At 37.3% G+C, this 22,342-nt stretch overlaps 1 protein-coding gene across 3 annotated transcripts in view; it reads left to right on the top strand.

Moving 5' to 3' along the window:
• arhgef25a (Rho guanine nucleotide exchange factor (GEF) 25a) overlaps nt 1-22,342 on the top strand; it is a 76,985-nt gene that overhangs the window by 41,161 nt on the left and 13,482 nt on the right. For all 3 annotated transcript variants that reach the window (XM_038282720.1, XM_038282719.1, XM_038282721.1), the window contains 6 exons: nt 6,278-6,585; nt 7,060-7,170; nt 15,463-15,587; nt 20,845-20,911; nt 21,262-21,365; nt 21,589-21,658. In XM_038282720.1, the coding sequence (XP_038138648.1) occupies nt 6,278-6,585; nt 7,060-7,170; nt 15,463-15,587; nt 20,845-20,911; nt 21,262-21,365; nt 21,589-21,658 (785 nt within the window). The remainder of the gene's footprint in view (nt 1-6,277; nt 6,586-7,059; nt 7,171-15,462; nt 15,588-20,844; nt 20,912-21,261; nt 21,366-21,588; nt 21,659-22,342) is intronic.

The following is a 22,342-nucleotide window of genomic DNA, read 5'->3' as shown; positions in this document are numbered from 1 at the left end:
AGGAAGCAGCAAAATACTTGAAATCAGAATAGAATTCAGCTTCAATCAGGACAGCACTAAACATGCAGCAAGGGCTAAACCAGCTGAGAGTCTCTTGCAGGACTATTTTGTTTACAGATTTCAATCCAGTCTGACTGAACCAAAGCTATTTTTTCAAAGAAGGATAGGCAGAAATCTCAGTCTTAAGAAGCAAAACACAACACAAGACTGATGATTTCAGCCCTATTGCTGTGTAAACTAGCTATAAAACGTTGAATAAAATGGACCCCACAGAACATATTCTAGATTTTATTTGTATTTTTTTGTTCGTTTAAAGCTACAGTGTGTAATAATTACAGGGATATACAGTCAGAAATTTAATATATTATACATAACTATGTTATTTATCATCATCTACGAGCTCAGCCTCTTAACCTTAATATTTGCGTTGCCTTAGAATTTGTTATTTATAATTACATAGGAGCGGGTCTCGCAGCCATGGAGGCAGACATCTTTGCGCTACGGCAGCGCAGAGCCAACAAACTAGCGATTGCGAGATTGCCCATTACGCTCGAAAGTAACTACGGCAAGTTGAGAGAGATGAACTGAGACGGAACTGAACAATAGATGGCAGTATTATGCCTGAAATACTATCTGTAAAATTATCTATGTAAACAAACCTCATCGCTTGAGAAGGTAGGTGATGCAGACGTCGTGGAAGACATTTTGTCCCGTAACACTCGCCGTACTGTTGGGGGGGAGAAGCGGTGGGGGGGAGATGTTCATGTTGCTGCGGTCTGCAGTCTGGACGTTAGATGTCGCTAAAAATTACACACTGTAGCTTTAATTTAATTTGAGTCCATCGAGCAAAAAATGTACTATTTTAGTACTTTTGCATCACATTAATTTGAGCTAAATTCAATAAATTAACAGGTGTATTTTGTATTCAGAATGTGGAAAAGTTCATTTGGAATGGAAACTCTTGCAAGTTACTGTATCGGGAAGAAAAGATTCTAAATGATTAGACACATTTGCCTAATAAGAAGATCTAATTTCAGTTGGGCAAAAAAGAAGAAAAATCTGGAACTTATTTTCAATAAATCCTCATATTGGCTGAGAAATTTCAGAGAGCAGCACTTTTGGATAAACCTCCCCTTCTCCCTTAGGAGGCACCGCCAAGCCTCTCAGACAGCCAGTGGGCTACTTGTGAAAGCCCAACATTAACAAATCACCCCGGACCGCATGGCTTAATGTAGTCTGGTCCTCCTGCGCTTTAGACTGTTAATTTTGTAAGCACCTAAACAACAGTCAAGTCGCATTAACAAAATCAGCCTGGCTAATCTTTGCTCAGCAGGACCATTATAGAGGCGAATATCTCTAGGCATCGTCAGCATGCAGCAAGACAGCTAGTGGGAGGGATGCTTTTCCTCAATTTCCTCTTTGTAGGTGTATAAGAACATCAGTTGTTATAGGCTTAGTGTGTGGGGAAAGCGAAAGGATTTTTCTTTCCTTTTGTGGAGGCTCATCGTTTCTCTATATTTGTCAGTGTGCAATAGTTCACTTTTGAAATGTCTCCAATCACTCATTCTGAGAAAGTACTAAAGGATTTTGTGAGAAAACTTTACAGGGTAAATCATCCATACTTTGAGCACAATGATAATGCAGCATTGCCATGGAGACAGAGCTTAAGGATCTTCATTATAAAACCTGTAGATGATGTATGCTCTTGTTTAGCTCTACACTTTCAACTACCACTGCCACACTGTTACAAGGAGACTCCATACTGAGTGATTTATTCTTTTTCTGACAATTCTCTCAATGCCTTTGAGATGTTTTTAACTGATGCATGTAGAAATTGTCTTTATGCATCTTTGCATGCTTAAATCTCCAATGTTATTGGGGACCCCAAGGATATACATCATTGAGGTTTGGTGCCTCGTTGAGGATCAGAGAACTTAAGATGGTGGCTAAAGAGAGTCATCTGCAGGATGACTATATCTTTCTCTCTATCCTTTGAACCTCACAGATAATGCATTTTGTTTTGTCTTAAATTTGGATGGGATTGTAAAGAGCATCTGGCAGGTTAAGAGCATGATTACTGGTTTGAATAAAGCATGTTTTATAGTCCGTGCAATAAAAAATAAAGAAATCAGCAATGGACGATAAAAAACAGCTAAACAGATCGTGTGATGTAAAGATTAGAGCAGAGGTAACCAATTAAAAATCTACGGGGTCCGAATAAAGAAAATCAACAACCAGTAAAGGTCCGGAGACATTTTTAATTATAATCCGTTACTTTAAACTGAATTTAACACTGAAATAAAATGAGTTTTTTATGCATCCATGTCACACATTGACTTTTTAAATAAAAAAAATATAATGAAAAAAAAATTCCATTTTAAAATCTAAAGTCTTTTTTTAAAGTAGAGATTATCAATCATTCAGTTTGTTACATATACATTTTTCTGATTCGCATATTTTATAAAACATCTAAACTGACTGTTATTTTTTTCCTTTATTTTTATGGCTTAATGAGAGAAGACCTGCAAGGCTTTTAAAACTGGGTTTTATGGGCGACAAAGCCATTCTAAAGCACATATCAAGGTGCTAATTTTCAGCCTGGATTGATATTTTTATTTTTGATTATGGTTTTGGTAGGGAATCCTGCTTCGCAGCAGTAGGTTGAACCAAACATACTCAAAATGTGCAGGGTCCTCTTTGAGCACACCATTGCACTTTTCTTTCACCAGTTCCCCGCAGTTCTTCCAGCAGTCTGCACTTTTTCTCTACTCTTTCACTGACTGATACAGCTCATTGGCTAATTTGCATCACGTCCTGCCTGGTCCCGGAGGGCTTTACCGTACAAACAGGAGAAACGGGGGAAGAGAAATTAGACACTGCCATTGTACAACATGCTGTAATTTCTATAATTATGTTCAAATCATAATTATAAATCAGGGTGGATCCGGATTAGCCAGCAGGTGGGCCTGGATCTGGACTATGGTCTGCTAATCTGTGGCCTTTGGATTAAAGGATGAATCATAAGCTGTTTTCAAATTGAAACTGAGCAGCTCACCTTATGATCAGGCCACAGACATATTCAGTTAGCTTAAAACTATTATCGGGGTTGCTTGGTAACATAACCTGCATGGGGTTTACCTGAGGATCTGGAGGATTTGGGTCGTTTACGAGACCGAAACCAGCGCTGCCATTGTGCAGATCTTTTCTAGTGGTGTTTCTCCAGAGGCAGTTCCCTTTTAGGTGACCTGGAGTCACATTCATGCTTTAACCAGCAGTCTATGAAAGCCTATGAAAGCCTGGCAGCAGATAAAGAATCTGCAACTGTAGGGGAAGAGTGAACTGAATCTGTAGTGGAGGTCTTTCTCTAAACTTTACTGCCATTTTGTCCACCATAAACATGTCTAATATGTCTCTGGACATCATAGCAGTCACAGAACATAGTTAGAACTTAATTACAATTAATTGCTTAATTTACAGAAATTATCAACGCATTTGCAGGTATCTAATTGAATTGTTTCTAATTAAGACAAACTTACCTTGTTTGCCTCTCGTTTTCAATGGCTGGCCCCTCGTCCTCCCAGTTCGCAGCAGACAAGATGGAGGGAGCAATCTAGTTATAACTTCTGCCCACATGCTAGCTATTGCATGAGAAGTAGGCCCTGCATCAGTCTTCAATCACACACTCTACATGCTTCTGTACCTCTTCTTAAATGTTGTAATGTCACCTGCCACATAGTCCCTTTCCGCAAAGTCAACATTGTAGATCATGGAATGGACTGGTCAGTAAAGTCCTGGTGCTTAGTCTGGAGACCATGTGCAGCAAGACTTCAATTCTTACATCGTGCAAAAACACCCATTCACCATTTTTATCTTGCTTAGGCCTCAGATGCATCCTGCAACGACTACCTTAAACTGATCCGACAACCACTGTCTCTCGCACTAGTTTACCTTAAGCGATGTCATGCCATGTCATGGTTCAAAGGGTCACGTTTTTGAAGCAATGGGTTGCTGGAACCAATATTAAGTCTAAAACTATAAATAAATTTAAAAAAAAACCTTTTTTGATTATTTTTGCAGAAAATTCCATCATGAAACTAAGTTTCTCTTTAAATTTGTATCTCTCAAAGGTCTGTTATTTATATTTCTTATCTCTCCCGCCTGCTCGGTTCCTCGTTCTGGTGTACTAATTTTTTTTTACATTTTCAAACCTAATAAAGGTGTCTGGACATGGTAAGACGATAGAAAAACTCTCTTTTCTAACCGGGGTCTTTGTGCTGACTGGTATGAAATATTTTTGAAAATACAGTTAGTTGGCAGCAATAGGATAAAGCTCATACACCTGAATTACACAGTAACTATTATTGCATTAAAAAAACAAGCTTAGCAGGACTTGCTTGTAGCCAAAATGCTGAGGAGAGCTTTAACTCCAGTCCTACTCAGAATGGATTGTTTTGTTTGCAGTCTGGATCCACTTTGCTGAGGGCCATGATAAGATCTCACTTTGAGGCCAACGTAATAAACACCGTTATCTCCCCATAAACAAAAGTGCAACATATTTATAAACCTAATAGAAACTTCATCTTGAGAGTGCCTTCTCCAACACAGAAAAGAGAGCTGTAAAGTTATTTCAACAAATACAGTGTGCTGAAACCTGAGGTGAAGTAGATGATCTATTAGAGCAGATTGCAAGTAAACAGCATGAGAGATGAATCCCTCTGCTGTGGGTGATTAAAGGTCAGAGGTTTAAAAGCATAAAGATAAATGGCAAACATGACTGAACTGGAAATGAACACACACTTTAGAGAAAGAGAGCAGGACAGGGAGGTTGAAGAAAATTGCTGTATGGAGGCAGTTGTTTGGGGGGGCTAAAAGCAGGATGGGAGCTGAAGGCAATACAGAAAAACAAACAGACTCAGGCAAGGACAACCCCACCCTGCAACCCCCCCATCATCTCTACAAAAGATTAAAGTGGATGTCCGGTCTCAACTAAACCTCCTGTTCACTTCCCATGTTCATTTGACATCACAGTGCAGCAAAGAATCTGAAAATCCTCCAGAGAATATTTCATGCCAGATGTCAACCTCTGGCTGTCTGTTTGCCTAGCAGTGGGGTCATGTGATGATGACACATACATATGTTAAAATTATTCTTTGATTTTTGGTGTTTGTATTTGAAAATTAGTTTGCAGATCTTGTTTTCTCTTTTTTGTTCACTCCAACTTTTGGGTTAGTTTTGGTAATCCAAACACTGGCTTTTGGATTTTGGGAAAGAAAACAAGTCGGGAACGACCTGAACTTATTTCCCGTAATAAAATAAGATATTTTAAATGTAAGAATACATTTAAAAAATATGTGCATGTCAGCAGGTTGTGAACTCACATTAGTAACTTTTTCCCTTAACATGACACCAATGTTTTAGCTACATAGCTGTTAGTATGAGTTAGTGATAGCTGTGTTCAGCATTTAAACCCTGACATCATTATTTCTGAAATGGAACGATGGAATAGACAACATATAGTATATAGTTACATAATATAATTTGTTTTATCTTTATTGGTGCTGCTGTTCAGACTAAACTGTGCAGACAGTTTAGTCTGCACAGCAGCAGCATTCCCTTACAGCAAGAAGATCCTGGATTTGCATCCAATTTGGGGTCTTTCTGTATAGAAACATGTTCCCTGAGCAAGTATGGGTTGTCTTTGGGGACGTTTCCCACAGTGAGGTTATTTTGTTGCTATAAATTGCCCTTAGGCCTGAGTTTCTGTTTGAGTGCATAGTCTGTCCTAAGTCAAGTTTTTGATGAATGCTACGTGGCTTACTGCCCAGGATGGAATACAGCCGAAGGCCGGCAAATTGCACTTTAGATGAAAACATAAACATAATCTGTCAGTTGTGACCACGACAATTTTCAGTTGTTTGCATGTCCATTCAGTAGAGAGTGGGCGATACACCGCAGCTTAAAAAGGACAGTAAAAGTGGTGTCTGATTTGAAGTTTCTGCTGAATTAAAGGATGTTTCTGCTGCCTGGACTATATTTAGTTTATTATTCTACTGTAAACTTTCTTTTGTTTTTCACTGTTTAACAGTGTTGACTAACCTCTCATATCACCAGATCTGCAGTTCAGCTGTCAGTCAAATATTATTTTAGACAAAAATCTCTTATTATACTTCTGACTACTTCATTGATTAGAAGAGAATGTACTCTGCCCGGTGATGCAATAATTTCCTTATCTTGCAGTCATCACATTGATTTCTCTCTCCCTGTGTCTTTTCTGCAGACTCATACTCAGCAGCAGGGAGTGAGGGCAGCATTTCCACCTCTGTGGCGTCGCTGCCACCGCAGCCATCAGGCAGCTCGGCCCCCAGCTCGCCAAGCTCTAGACGCTCTGTCAGTACCCTAAAGAAGTGGCTTACAAACCCTGTCCGCAAACTCAGCGCTGGATCTGCTGCCAAGGGGGAACGTCAGGTCCGAAGGCTTGAGGGAAAATCCCCTCCTATCCCATCCCACAGCCACAGCCAGGACCTCGGCAGCCCTATGCGGCTCGATGAAGCGTTTACCATTCTACCCATCACCCACAGAGAACGGGTGAGAAGGAGCAGTAAAACTCACTTCCAGGATGCTTTCTTTATTTCTTTAGTTTGTGGACATATAAACTAGTCAGACAAGTCTTAAATTTGCAGTCTGGGTTTAACTTTATACAGATGAGTTACACCTCCCCATAAGTAAACTCTGAGATCTAAATTAGACCCAAATCTTCTCATGCCAAGATCTTTTAAAAACTGGATCCGAAGTAAATATGCAAAGTATCTGTCTTGTATAAATAGAATTATTAGCTCAGGTCATGGCAAACTGCCTCTTGTTTGCTTTATGTAGCTAAGACATGTCAGCTGAGATGCAAGCATGACATTTAAAGTCACACATTGGACAGAAGAGTTAATGCTAGCTCACCTCTTTTTAACACTTTTTTTTTATGTTTCTCAATGCAAACTACATACAACTCAGTTTTATACCATGGCTGTTTACACAGTTCTGGCCTAAATGTATGTGTTTGCGTTCAAGGAATGGAAAGATGGCCTGGCAAGCCCAGAAGACCTGTCACCAGATTCCCTACATCCGCCAGGTTACATGAGTGCTTCGCCTGCTGACTTCACTTCACTGCCAGACAAGCAGGTTTGCCAATAATAACTCCCACTCAAATTGAATTCATTGTATCATAGTGATTCTTTCTTCTAGTTTTAATTATGACATATTTCTAAATCTGAAAATTCTCTGAAGACAGGTATTTTATAATAATTGTAAGGTGCATAACATTGTGTTAGAACATTTTATTATAAGCAACCAATTTAAAGTAAACATGTAATGTCAAATGAAAATATACAAGGTTTACAAAACTGGGCAAGCTGAAATTTTAATAAAAATTCAAATGTGTCTAACCCTTACTCTGATACCCCTAATTAAAATGCAGCTCACTGATTGACTTAAATTGCATGTGTTCTTCAAAGGCCCTAGAGGTTTATTAGCGAACAGTACAATAAAAACCAAATATGAAGACCAAAGACAGTGGTCAGGGCTGAACTTAAAGATAGGTTTATTGCATTATTTGAATATGGAATAGTAAAACTGCAAACATACCATGACCTAAATGACTGTGTATTTATGATAAACATACAGGCCATACAGAGATCCACTGCCCAAGTGGAAGTACGGTATATGCAAACAAGGCATCAATTGGTTATGCACTCTACAAATATAGTTTTTATTTTAGAAAAAAAATGTGTCTTTAAAGCTAGCAATAAACCACATAGGAACAGCAAACAGACAAAAACAGTTTTTTTGTTCAAAAGAGATCCTAACTAAACATGGGTGGACCCTTAGACAAAACACTTTGAGTTGTAAAACCCTGACAATATATATCATCCTGAGAACAGTGCCACATTGCAATATAGGGTTGAAGGCATCATTTCAATGCTTTTCATCAGATAAGGAAGCTGGTCAGGGTTGATGAGCAAGTAGATGAAGCCAATGCAATCCTGGAAACTTGTTTCCCAGATAGAGCATATATATATATATATTTCATATTAAGTTTTATATCAAGTTTTAGTGAAAATTGAATTAGACTCTAGAGCACAACTGTTTTTTTTTTACTTTTATCATTAGGTTCTACTTTGTGTTGGTCTACTGCAAAGAATCTTTGAGAAACATTGAAGTTTTTGGTTGTAAAAGTGACAAAATATATATATTAAAAAATTATTATTATTAACAAGAACTGACAATTACAAGAACTGAATGTTCAACTATAAAACAAGACTGTTTCTTCAGTATGAATAAGCATCCAGTTTCTGAAAAAAAAAGGCAGTAATATTCTGAGCGAGATCTAAGCCTTGTGTGTCTCCATTGCCCTGCATTCCAGTCTGGGAAGGACTGCTGGGGCTGAAGTAGCCCTCTGATCAAACTATGAAAACATATAGATACCCTGCATGATGTATGTACATGCCTGGGGTCATCCAGCTGTGTCATAGTAGAATGATGCAGCAAAGACCAGACGGCAGAGTTTGACCACAGCAGGTGCGATTCATGACTCACTTTTAAAATGTTACAAAAGGACCAGCCAAGAGGTAAATAGGAAACAGTATGGCATCACAGATGAGATGAAAGAGTGGCATATAAAACACAAGAGTTTCCATTTCTCCATTAAGCCCTTGCTGTCAGCTGCTTGAGGGAAAGGAGCATCTCAGGTTGGGTGTTCATGTGATGCCTTTTGGCTGTAAATAAAAGCTCGCCAGACGGCGGAGGCTGTTTGGAAAGAAAAAAGGCTTTGCATTAATCAGCTGCACCCGAGGCCTGTCAGAATGAAGCAACACTGATGTCTGAGCGGTGTGGAGTATCTCCTGTTTAGGAATCAACACCTGAATAGAAATCTCTCTCTCAACAGCTAAATGGATTACATCATTAGGATGAGGTCAGTTCCTTGGTGTTTTTATTGCAAAGCTTTGAAGACTGAGCTAAAACTAAACAAGGGAAGACAAAGACAAGGCTGCAACATCATGTAAGCTGGCGGTATTACTCATTTGTTTCATTATCCTACTCACATTCATTCATCAAAAATATTTTTTACATGCATTATCAAACAGAGTTTTTTTTTTAATGATTGACATATGTTGCTGTTTAAACTGTTGAATTCTGTATTTTGTGGCTGGACATACTATAAATAGTTTGAACTTCTTTGGGTGTTTGGATCAAACTTTAATTGAAAAGTGTTATTATTGTAATTATTGTTTAAACTAAAATAAACCGAAAAAAGAAGATTGATAGAAAAATGATAGTTATACTCAAGCTGCTCCTATACAGTTCAGTGAAACAGCCAGATGCTTCTAATCCAGTGTAAATGAATAATTCATCATCTGGAAGTGTGATCATCCTTATAAAAGGATATTTGTTGGCAGTTTACTGGTCTGGATTACACAGGTGTGTGTGTTAACACAATGCCAAGTAGGATAGACATCCACGATGATCTCAGAGAGTTGCTTTCGATCAATCTGGGATTGATTTCTGAATAACATACAGTCTATCATTCTACAATTATTCACAAGGGGAAAGCATTTAAGCCAGGTGCCAACCTGTTCATAAGTGAACATCCCAAAGTCACCCTAAGGAAAAAAGTGTTTTATGCTTATAGAAATAATAAAAAAAAAAATGCTTACCGGTAACTTTATCCTTTAAGCTTTAGTTCAAATGTTAAAGAGTAAAATTCATGATAATGCAACCAGAAGAAAGAACCAGTGAGACTTGAAAACATGAATAAAAACACACCATACAACTTTCACAATAAAGTCAGGAGGAGTAGACCAAAGTGAAGATGTTTGATGAAAATACACATCACAGCAAATGCCTAGCAACGTGTTGGAAGCGTAATGCTCCGGCCTTAATGAATCAGTGAATAAAAGCCCTATATCATCAGCCTTCCATAGTGAACTATAGGCATCTTTTTTTCCCAGCATTTATTGTCATTACACTGTCACAACGAAATGAACTCTCTGCATTTCACCCATCCCCTTGGGGAGCAGTGGGCTGCCATCGGCAGCGCCGGGGAGCAGTGTGGGGTTAAGGGTCTTTGCTCAAGGACCCAGAGTGGCAGTCTGTGGGAGTGGGGCTCGAACTCAGAACCTGAGGATTCCTAGCACAATGCCCTAACTACTAGGCTGCCACTCCCCTGAGTATTATTTTTATATATATTTTATACAAAGGCTAAATAAAGTCAGAGACATAAGCATACTAAAAAAACATTGCTGTCACTGTGCAGATTAGATCTTAACAGAGCCACTTTGTCTTAACTTTGAGCTGAAATGATCAATGACACTTTTCCTCAAATCACAGCTTTCTGATAGCAGAACGTAGGCCTGTTTATTTGTGAGGAACGGTGCAGTAAAGGTACTGTAGGTGCCTCCTGAAAGGGGCAGGTAATGGTCCTGTCTTGGCCCCTCATTATTAATGAAAATTACTCTACGTGGATGAATCAGCTAAAATTGCACTTTATGTACGATTTTGATGAAAGAATTGCATCATAACATAGTTTAAAACTTGTTGGTTTTGTTTGATATATGTCCTTTAATACCTCAGAATTGCAGAGTCAAGTGTGAGGCCATCTATTTAAGTCTGTAGCTTGGCTGTAATTGGATCAGACTACAGGATGCAGACCTCATCAGCAAGTTATTAACAGCATGGTTGAAAAATTTTTTTGTACACGCAGGGCCCCTGGAAATAGCTTTGAACAAGGGGTGCTGTGAATTTTTTTTTTGTGCCTAATGTTCAGGCAGCTCTGAGGTCGTGGAGATAAAGTCTCTCATAAGCGGAAGAAACACAAATGCATTTCTGTGCCATATTTCCTCCTCATTTCACTCATTAGACTATGTAAATTTACAAGTCTACTGCTGCGAGCGGGATCCCACACTCTAGCTTGCTTTATGTTGCCATGACAACGTAACTTCCATGAACTTGTGTTAATTAGGCCTCAAAATAAATAAATTAAGATCCAAATATACCTTATATTAAAACAAAAAAACATTAAAAAGAAATTTATAAATTGTGCAAATATTTTTATTAGAAATCTCCTTTTTGGTATAGGGGGTGCTGCACCACCCCCAGCACCCCCACTTCCCGCAGCCATGAGGGCATGTAGGAGCATTTTAATGAGCTGTGTTTTAAAGCAGTCTGCAATTACTGTTGCAAAAAATATGCAATAAAATTCCTGCATGACAATGTAAAAAGGTTTAATGCAAACAGGAAAAATCATCCCCTCTAAGGTATAGAGGTAGTCACACAAAGAATTGAAGCTTTTCTACAGTATATGAGATCCACCTTTGCCCAATAAAAATGGGGAATCTGATGTATTTTCTAGACTTTAGGTCAAATCTGTTTAAAAGGATAAAACCTAGTAAAGACCAGATTAGTTTTTTATCAATCCAACAAAACTATTAAGGGAGCATTCTTGTTTAATTATTGATAATGATAAGGTATGATTCTGTGATGTTTATAGTTTTACCCTTTGTAAATGGTCCAGAGTACATGCTGTAATTTTCGCAAATGGCTTCTGTCTGTTTTTAATGCAATGTTGCCTCAGCTCACAGGCATTCCCGTTTAGTCTTCAGCTTTCTCCCCTGCATTGAAAACACTTTTTCAAGATTTTCAGCCTCTTTAAGTTTGAGAACATGAAAACCTTTAAAGCTGTGTTGTTGTTTTTTTGTTTTTTTTTTGGGTCATGTTTTACTTTCAATCTCACTCCTATGACATAACTGTCAGTACAGATGGTTTAAAATTTTTTTTAAAATCATTAGTTGTTGTCCTGTTTTTCTTTCAGAGATCTCTGGATATTAAAAAAATAAACTTTAGAACAGAGGCAGATGGGAATTTTTCCTGTGGGTCTTTGCCACAGCACATCTGGAAATGATCAGGGAGCCAGGGAGACCTGTCAGCCAGGCCAGGGATCTAATAGCAGGGGAGAAAAGATCCAGGGGAGCTGGGGGTCTGTACAGAGCTTCTCCTTCTCACCCTAACACACTATTGTCCTGTGTGTGCCTCTTCTGGCATTTCCAGCAACAGAACAGCAAGTTAAATACTTGAGTATATCAAAGAGATGACAGGTGAACGTTTTGAACTAGACCAGGGACAAGAGGAGAAACGTCTCTGCTGTGTTATGTTTGCTTGGGTTTAGGAGTCAGCCCATATTGTATATATTTTTAATTCTCCCTTGAAGAATCCATCCTGTCTTAAAGTTACAGGGATTACATGAATGTTGTGGCATGTCTATATGTGTATGTGTGTTTCGGTTTAAGCTGCAAATGTCCTGTTTGAGTGGGAAAATGGGATGCAGAGATTTGTGGCTAAAATTAACCAAATTTAACAACATATCACTGTGAGTCATTTAATAACCACATATTCAGAATATCAGGATTATGGATTATCTGATATTCTGTGATTATAATATTATAGGGCTATAGTGGAGGGATATATATATATATATATATATATATATATATATATATATATATATATATATATATATATATATATATATATATATATATATATATATATATATATATATATATATATATATATATATATATATATATATATATATATATATAAAACTCTGAAAGCATTCTACATCTTTTTGCTCAGATACCTTTAAATACTCCTGTTGTCTTTGGGTCATAAGGATCCAAAAACCAAGTTTAACAGCCAAAAACGAACAAAAACTTTTTTTGTTTTTGTTGTTTTTTTACTTGAAATTTAATTGAACCCTTAGGCATTTTCAACCTGTGCAAAAAAGGTAAAAAGAGTCTCAATGACACAACATAAATATGTTAAGATTTAGGTTTGCCTTAGATTTGTCAGTAGCAGACAAAAACATGATGAGACACGTGGTCTTGGCAGCCAAGGGGCGGCACTATACAGGAGGGTGTCTAGAAATGTGGGAACATATAGAATCTCATCACTGAAATGGAACAATATTACCATCTGTGCACCTGTCAGTATGTGTACAGCTTCTTATCATGCAGAGAAATAAAAAGAGCATGTAAGTAATGAAGGAAAGTACAGATTCTCATGATTCAAATGTGATTATGGTAAAATGGTAAAAGGAGTGAGAAAACTACAAAGAGCCTTACACTACATTTAGTCTTTTCCCCATTTAGGGCGGGCTTAAACTGTGCAATACTTTCAACCTTTGTTCACAGGTACAGAAAAGCACACCTTGTACTCAGCGTGGTATAGAGAAGATGCTAGTTGGACTTGGCTATTTGGAATTAAAATCAGAGAAGAAGAAGAATTCCCATATTTGCATATGCACAATGCACAAGGCCGAGGTCAATCGTGGCCACATGTATGTAACTCTTTCACAGAAGAACTGATTCATACCTCAACCCGAAAGCTGAATTTCCTGTCAAAACTTGACAAGTGGTATCTCCTAAATAAATGCAGTCTTTAAGCCATGTAAAAAGGAAACATTCAGGCAATCACTCAATTTGTGGTAAAAAGCAAGTTGTTCTTTCAGTCAAAATAGATTTGGTGTTTGAAATTCAGTTAAGCGGCTCTAAATTGGGGTTTTTGTGAAGCTAGGTTATTATGAGCCAGAGGACATAGGTAGTTTATAGAATATGAGGATAGCAGGAGGGTTAAGTCAAATCTAGTTAAACCAAAGGCTTTCTGAGGTCACCTAATTACTAACTGGAACCCATCTGTGTGTCATTTAATCTTTGTGTAAATGCAGCTGCTCTTTGGAGGCCTTAGATGTTTATTAGAAAATGTTAGAGAACAAACAGCAGGATGAAGATCAAGGTAAACAGCAGACGAAGATGAAGTTATGGCTAGGTGTAAAGTATGGAAAGGGTTTAGAACGATATTCCAGCCTTTGAGCATCCAGCTGGTCATCTAGTAATGCAGAGGGCTAAGCAAAGATGCATACCTATCAGAAAAACTATCTTTGGAGAGGACATTTGGTTGCTATGCACTTTATGTTTATGTAAATTCCCATTACTTTTCATAAATTTGACTCTTCCTGGGGTCGCCTTTATAAATCTCTGCTTCAGGTGCTCCGTTCAGTTGAGAACAAAGTTAAATGTTTTGGCTCATTTGTAAAACTGCACATCAACTGTAGACACATCATATTCAGCCTGACACATGTTAGTATCATGCTATAGGAAATGCAAACTACAGCAAGGACTGAAAAGTGTAACAGTCTTGATAGGGATATGGATCCATTCATAAATAGGGTAATCATGAAATAAAACCTGTTAGAAACTGCAAAACACTTATGGCACCCTCCAGCTGGAGGGTGCTAAATAGAACCGAGCAATAATAGAATAATTGAAATCAAATGGGCTATGGTAGCTTATTGAGAGTTGAAAGCAAAATACAATTAAGAATCTTTGGGGATAATTTTATCTCTACATCTGCCAAGATGTTAGATATATTGCTTCTACAATTTTATTAAATTGTTGTTCAGGTGTAGGGAATTCATATGAAAGCCTTACATCTGATTGAAGGCAATCTGTTACGATGGGGTTTTTTAGGCTTTATATGGAAGTGGAAATTAAAAAAATATTTCTTAAATGTTCAGATGGTGGAATGATCTATGACACAAAATTCCAAAATGGAAATGGAAACAAAAAGTGCAAAGGAGAGAGATATTTTTTAAGGCATTGAGGTGATAGGCCAGTTCATTTTAAGGGAAGCTTATGTGAATAATATACAAGATTAGTAGGTAGATTGATAAAGATTTTAACCAGTTCAGCTAAACTTTGTGGATGTAAAAATTTCCTATTGGAATCCCATACAAGGAAATGACATCACTTCCAGGAAAAAGCAAGAAAAAAATGAGGTCACCTATTCAACACATGAGCACAATTGATCGGAGTGAGGTAACCTTCTGCTTATCCTGTTCGCTTTGCAATCACAAAAAAACACATTTTGAGATGCTGACATAGAAACAGTACCAATAATGTACGTGTTGATAGTTAGAAGAAAGAGAGAAACCCTAAAATTTACTTATTAAAATATTTCTTGTACTTTTAAGAATCTTTGTAACATCACATAAAAAATAATGTGCCCAGTGTGGTAGGTGTTTGTGTTCGGCTTCCCCAGGAGCTAAAACTTTACCAAGAAGCTACAGTTTTATTATATCTCATAGCTGTTTCACATTTTGCACTCTAACACTTGATTTATCTCTTGTAATGTGTGACAAAAGCCTGATCATTAACAGCAGCAATCTGATTCCAATCTCTTTATCTTTCAATCTCTGTTCCTCGTACCCGTCTGCACCTCCTGGTCCCCTTGGCAACCGAGATTGTTACCATTGCTCTTCTGCTCTTTATCTTCCTTTGTTTATTTTATTCCTGGCATGATCCACATTACTGGCACAAGGCCACCGATAAACAATCAGTCTGTCTGTCTGTGTCTCCTCAGGACACTCAGTCTACCGGTGTTCTGCCTGACGACAGCGAGTCAGTCTTGATGGACGACACCTCCAGCCAATGGTCCACTGTGGCTGACACTGAGGAGGAGAGGAAAAGTGCCTTAGAGAAAAGCATGTATGTGCTTGATCAGGATGAAGGTCCACACATTATGCATGTCTTGACAGTCTTCATTACTTTATTGCAGCCATTTATAAACTTGACCTGCCGCAAACTACATTATGTTTCAGCACAGCTGCAGAATGTCAGGGAAGATTCAACCCCAAAGGCTGTTATCTGTTCGGTGGCTCTTATGAGAATTAATGACCTTGTTTTTAGTTTTATGATCGCTTCAAACAAGATGCCAAGGAATTACCAAAGGCATTATGACATTAACACGACAGCTTATCTGTTTGCTATTACGGATCTTTTTTATTTTTCCTGGTATTGTAAGACCAAATGCAAACAGAGAGAAAATCCTTCAGTAAAAGTTTTGGGCTATAACTTCTTAAGAAATGATATTCTGTACACATATTCTGTACAAAACGTGCACTAGTTACATGCTCTTCCAGATGTACTTCTTTTTATATGAAAAGACAATTCTTGTTATTGTGGATACAGCAGTAAAATGTTTTTATATGTGGATATTTGATTGATCCTTCTTATTGGTCTGCATTGTGGCAAAATAGAAAATGTGCACATCATTACAGCAGTGCTTAGGTCAGATAAACATTAATTTATTATGTTTACATACCAGCAAGGGATGCAGAATAGCTGGAACTGTTTAACTATGATGGAGTTGTGTTCATATCTCCTCAAGCTTTTTCACATTTCAAAATGTTTAAGTCATACACTTTATTACTTAGTATTAATATTTTTAAGTGACAGATGAAAACAAAATAGCACATGATTGTGAAGTGAAAGGAAAGTGATAAATCAGTTTTTAATATTTGTCACGAATAAAAATCTAAAGAGTGTGATGTCACTATGCATTCAGCCCCTTTACTTTGATTGCTCTGAATGAATTGAAGAGCAACTACGTGTTGTTAGTTAAGCCTATATATATATTTAAAATATGAACTAAGTTGAACTAATTGGGTTTAATGTCAACAGCATCAGAAGAACAAGAAACATATCAAACAGGTCAGGGATAGAGGTGCAGAAGGCCAAGCAGTTTAAACCCTTGAAGATGTGATAAAGACCTGAAGGGATCAATTCAATGAAATGTAGCTCTTTTTATATTTTTCCTATAGTGTCAATTCACAACACATGTCGCCTCAAGGCACTTTACAGAGACAATTGAATCGAGTCATACAGATAGATTGGTGAAACATTTTCTGTGTATAAGGAAACCCAACTGATTGCATTGAGTCACTGACTTTACAAGATTAGTTAATTCTGGATGAGCATGTGGCAACAGTAGACATTTGCTTGTATTGTGTCATTGACTCTACAGCATGGGCGTAGGTTTGCATAGGGACCATAGGGACATGTCCCTACCAAAATTTTGGAAGGAGCTATTTGTCCCTACCAATAATTGGATGTAAACAACATGTTTATAATTTACTATACAGCAGCCGCTTCTTTTCCTCTCACAGCTTCTCTGCCTGGTAGCTGCAGCTGCCTGCTCTTTCCTGTCCCTTTCACATAGCAGCGCATCAACTGTGCTGCGCGGTTTAACTCTCTGATTATTCTGCCTTAAGTTCCGCCTTCTCTCTTTCTGATTGCGTGTTTTCTAGTCTGTATGTGAGCGCGCGCGGGTGCTTGGAGCGCGAAAAAAAAAGACGCTAAAATAAATTAATATTGGGCTACGAAACTAGTCCAAACTAAAAAAAAATATTATCTATTCTAAAACAGGCGAAAGCTTCTGATTGGAGTTCTGTAAAGAAGCAGGAGAGAGTTTTTTGATTTGTGGAACTTGAGAAATGTAAGTTAACAACGTTAGGATTTCTTTTATTTTATCTTTTAATCAGATAGCCAAAGGCTCCTTAAAGAAGATCTTTTATAAAATGAAACCAGGTGAAACAGAAACGTTTAAACGTTTCCTTTGGAGGAGTTCTGGATGGAGAATATTGACAGACAAAAACTTTTTTTTTTTTTTTTTTACTTCTTAAATGCTAATTGTTTACATATTTTTTTACAATCTTGGTATAATTCCTGCTCTAAGTGGGTCGCTCTGTCGGCTAAAGGCACATTTTAGTGGCCCTATACTCCAGTTTACGATTAATCAATTACTAAATTAGTTCACGATTATTTAAATAATTTGTTAATATGATTAATTGTTTCAGCCATAGATAAAATACATGAAATTAGCTACACAGAGTAACTACAGCCCAGATGTACAACTTCTAATATTAATATTTTAAATGCTCAGTGTCAGTTCCTCTTCTAGTTCCAGTGCACATGTTAATACAGTACATTTATTTGCCGTCCCTTGAATGTTTTATTTTGCATTATCCAGAGAGAGCATATTAGATAAAAAAAAAATAAAAAATAAGAGTGGGTTTTACCTCTGTTTACCTCTGCACAATTCTATATCTTCAGAAGAAAACACAGGATAAATCCACATATTATAGACTATATTTGGTTAAACAGACACTGTCTTAGTCGCAGGTAAATTTAAATGCAATCCTTTTCAAAGTGGAAAAAATCCTAATTCCACATTCATCAGAGCCAGTGATGCTTTAAATATTGATAAACAGCATCTAGTGCATGTAGTGATTATAAGATTTGTATTAATGTTGCAAGAAATGCTGCTGTTCTCTTTAAACAAAATGAGCCCTGAAGCTCACATTAAGCATAAAAAAGAGCATGCATATTTTTGCAAAGGACCAATGAAACTGAAGAATAGTGTCCCTACCAAAGTTGAAATCAAACCTACGCCCTTGCTCTACAGCAATCCCCCACGTTGAGCATGCATGCAGCAAAACTTGAGAGGAAAAAATTTAATTTTAAAAATGACAAACCCTCAGCAGAACCAGGCTCTGTACCTTCTACTGATGATGGTTTGAAGAAGAAACAAGCAAACAGACAGAGGACACAAGGAACACGCTGTGGTCAGATGAGGCTAAAATATAACCCCTGATCTACATGCAAAATTGTCTGTTTTTATGTATGTTTATGTACAATAGTGTGTTTGTGTTATGTGTAAAAATACGAAGGGATGTAGATGTATATAGAGCTTGTTGGGAGCAGTAATGGGGTTTAACAGCTGCTTGGAGGAAATATCTGCAACACATTCCTTTATAGATTTAGGATGCTGCAGTCTGTCAGTGAAGAAGCTCTCAGCTCGGCAAGTACTTATAGATAGTTAGAGGGCGCAAAACACTTGAAAAAGTGAAGCCTTTGGCACAAAACCAAACATACTGCCGTATTTAATCATTTTTTATATTTCTTAAAGAGGGATTTATTCCAGTAATTGTTTTCACCACGTGAAGCACGCCTTATGTAGAATAATAATTCACAGATTTATGTTTTCAAGCTTTTATTTATGTTAATTATGATGATCACCTGTTTAAAGCAAATGAAAACACAAAATCTAAGGTTAGAATATCAAAATATGTATATAAATTTGCAAATACAGACATGAAGGCTAAATGAAAATTTAATATATCACACCTACATTTTTTTGGTTGCTATTGTCAACAGGTCCTTTGAATCTGACACATAAACCTCATATTGTAATGATTAAATGTGACTCTATATAGGTAGAGCAGATAGATACATAGCCCAGAAGATCTGCAGCTGTGGTTATTAAACAGCTGAGGGGGGCTTTACAGAATGTTAAAAAAGAGCAGGTTAGCTAAAATGCATGCCACACTTTTCAGACCTCTATTCTGAATTCAGTATTTGAACCATACACCATATCTCTTCGTCTGTACTGTTATGAATTGATATGGTCTGCTACATACCATCCTAAAAAGTGCAATGAGTACTGGTTGTTCTTTGAATAAAACAAGAGGCATGAATATTTATGCAAGGCATTTTATATTCTGTCTGTACCGAATTCAGTTTAAGGAACAACCCAATCTTCAACAACTTTCGTACTGGTTTGAACTGAGTTTAAAATGATGGTTTAGATGCGAAAATTATGTCTTGGTTTGCAAGTCAACTTATGACTCTTAAAATCCATTAATTTTGGCAAAAAGAGAAATCAGATCAAGGAAAGCATAACAAAATTTTACATTTAAACCGTAAGTGGTAATGCAATTAAATGAAATGACATTCTGATTTGGGCTGTTTTGATTTCAATCAGACTAAACATACACAACTGCATCTCCATTGTCCTGTTAACAACCAGGAGTACTTTGTGTGAAATAAAGTATTTTGTTATTTGATGAAAAAACTGAGATTAATAAAATAATTCTTGAAAAAGAGTTATTAGGAGGAATGTAGAAGGTGGGTATGAGAAAATATGATTTAGGGTGAGGTAATTATGAACAAAAAGATGAGGCAAACTGTGCTGAATGAGTAAAGATTATCCAGCTAGAAATAAGTGTTTATGGTGATCAGGGGTGATATTCCAGTTTCGAACCACATATTAAGGAGTAATGTTACTCATACCTGCCACACACCAGAGGGCCTCCTACCCACTCGGCCAGTGTGTTAAATTTGCAGAAAATATCATTTAAGTAGTGCATGCAGCATGCATGCAATCTGATCCATAAAGACTTTAGCATGACTCAGCTCCTAATTAGCTACTGCTACTTCTTTTCTTTATTTATGGATAAAAAAAGAGACTTTGTTTTTTTTAGACACCTGCTCACACTTCCTCCATGAGTACTTAAAATGTTAATCTAGTTTCCATAAAACTGAAAAAAGGGAAAACTAAATGTTGTTTTCCAAAGCAAGAGGCTACTTTTGATATTCTTAAATAAAAGTTGTTTAGTTTAAGCAGTGTACGATATAAGCATGACATACATAAACTGACAGCTATTTAGAAGAAAACAAATGCTTCTGAATTGTTGTGCAAAGCAAAGCATTATTTTATGCAATCTGCTTCTAACCTGACTGGTAATCTGCAGCTAATATGTTTTATACTGAAGTTATGCAGTGATATTTCAGGCTAATTTAAAACATGCGTGAGTCTACATTTTTTCTGTGCGCAGCTGATCTGCTGGTAGTTGACTTCAAAAAACATTCACAAAACATTCTGCTAAATTAGATTTATTCAAGTAAAAGTGCACAAATTAAATACTGTCTGCGTTCCTCCCTGTAACATGCTCCGATTCATTACGTCTTTTCCAGATAAGCAGCAACCAAGTGCTTTTTTTTTTTTTTTTTTTTTTTTTTTAGGCAAAAGGAAAATTCTTCAAATTATTGAAGAGCCTACATGTGTTTTAAGGAGTAGAATACTTATGCTAACACTAATCATTTCCACTTTCTTCCACTATAGGTATGTACTGCAGGAGCTTATAGAGACAGAGAAGTACTATGTGGCAGACCTGGGTTTCATAGTGGAGGTAAACCTCACAGTCTGCACTGACATTCATCCACCCAGCCTATCAAAGAGAACTTCAGCTCCTAATCATCCCAATCCCTTCACTTTGCGCCTCGCTTTGGTCTGCATCCATCCCACCGTCTCCAGGCCTAAGCAGATTTAATGAATTATAAGCCTAAGGAGTATTATATTACTGCACAATCCATCTCCTGATGCTTTAAATAGCGGCAGATATTTTGGTTTAGAGAGGAATTCTTGCCATCTGAAAGTTAATAAAAGATTAGTTTTATCTTGTGTGGGATTGCTGCTCTTTGCTGTAACAACTTAGCTATTTACCACTGGTATGATCGAGTTTTTGTTCTTCTTTTGTAGGGCTACATGGCCACAATGAGTTCCAAAGGTGTTCCAGATGATATGAAAGGAAAGGACAAGATTGTTTTTGGAAACATTCACCAAATATATGACTGGCATAAAGAGTGAGTCCAAACTATTTAAGGAATTTTCCCTGTAAGGGGAATGCTGAAAGCTCCATGTTTTAAAAGCAGACAAAGTGAAAGGAAAACTTTGATCTGCGGTTGTGTCCAAGTGGAAAAAAAGAAGGAACAAAAGTTCACTAAGTAAATCTGAACTTCCGTTTTTGGGAGGACGGTTATGTTTGTGTATTTGTGTGCCTAAAAGTGTGTGTTTCTGTTTGTGTAGCTACTTCCTGGGAGAGCTGGAGAAGTGTTTGGTGGAGCCAGAAAGGTTGGCTCAGCTCTTTATTAAACATGTGAGTATATCTACACATCATGTAAAAGTAAACACATACGTGTACAAAATTGGAGTAGGTGGGTCTGTGTCTGCTTCCTTGCTGTGTTGGGTGTTATGGAAAAAAAGAAAGGAAAGAAAACAGACAGAGCTCTTTCCTTTCCTCCCTCCACTCCCAGCGATGTTGCTTCCACTTCCCTTTTACTGATATGCGTCGGTCAGGTTGGGCTTTTAACAGCCCTGCTCAGTGAAATCAGTCATCCTGGGGGATTTAAGAGTCTAAGCTGAACCAGTCAAAACAAGCCAAAGGGAAAAAGAAGAAAACATAAAAACAACCAATAAAGGAAGATGAAAACAAATCCTCATCTTAAACTTTTTGATGTAAAACTATTGTTTTCCCCCAGAACCTGAATCCCATCTGTTGACATATCCAGTGCCAAGAATAAACCAGAAACACAAGTGCAAGACAAAGTTTCACTATTAAGAATGACCTTTTACCACTTTATTTATATAGCAACATAAAACAACAACATGTCGGATCGAATCGAAAAAAACAAAAAAAAAATCAAGTGCAAAACAGTCAAGACTGCAAAGGTACAGACTGGGGAGGTTATGCAAAAATGGAACAAGTAGGATAAAAAGTAGCAAAAAGTGAGGTCAGCTTTTTTGTATTGCTGTGCACTGCAAAAAATCTAAATCAAGATAA

The sequence above is a fragment of the Cyprinodon tularosa genome, unplaced genomic scaffold (genome assembly GCF_016077235.1).
Source record: "Cyprinodon tularosa strain WSP-4 unplaced genomic scaffold, ASM1607723v1 ctg187, whole genome shotgun sequence".
Taxonomy (NCBI): domain Eukaryota; kingdom Metazoa; phylum Chordata; class Actinopteri; order Cyprinodontiformes; family Cyprinodontidae; genus Cyprinodon; species Cyprinodon tularosa.
The sequence above is the reverse complement of the archived record's forward strand: the minus strand, read 5'-3'. Positions and strand labels throughout refer to the sequence as shown.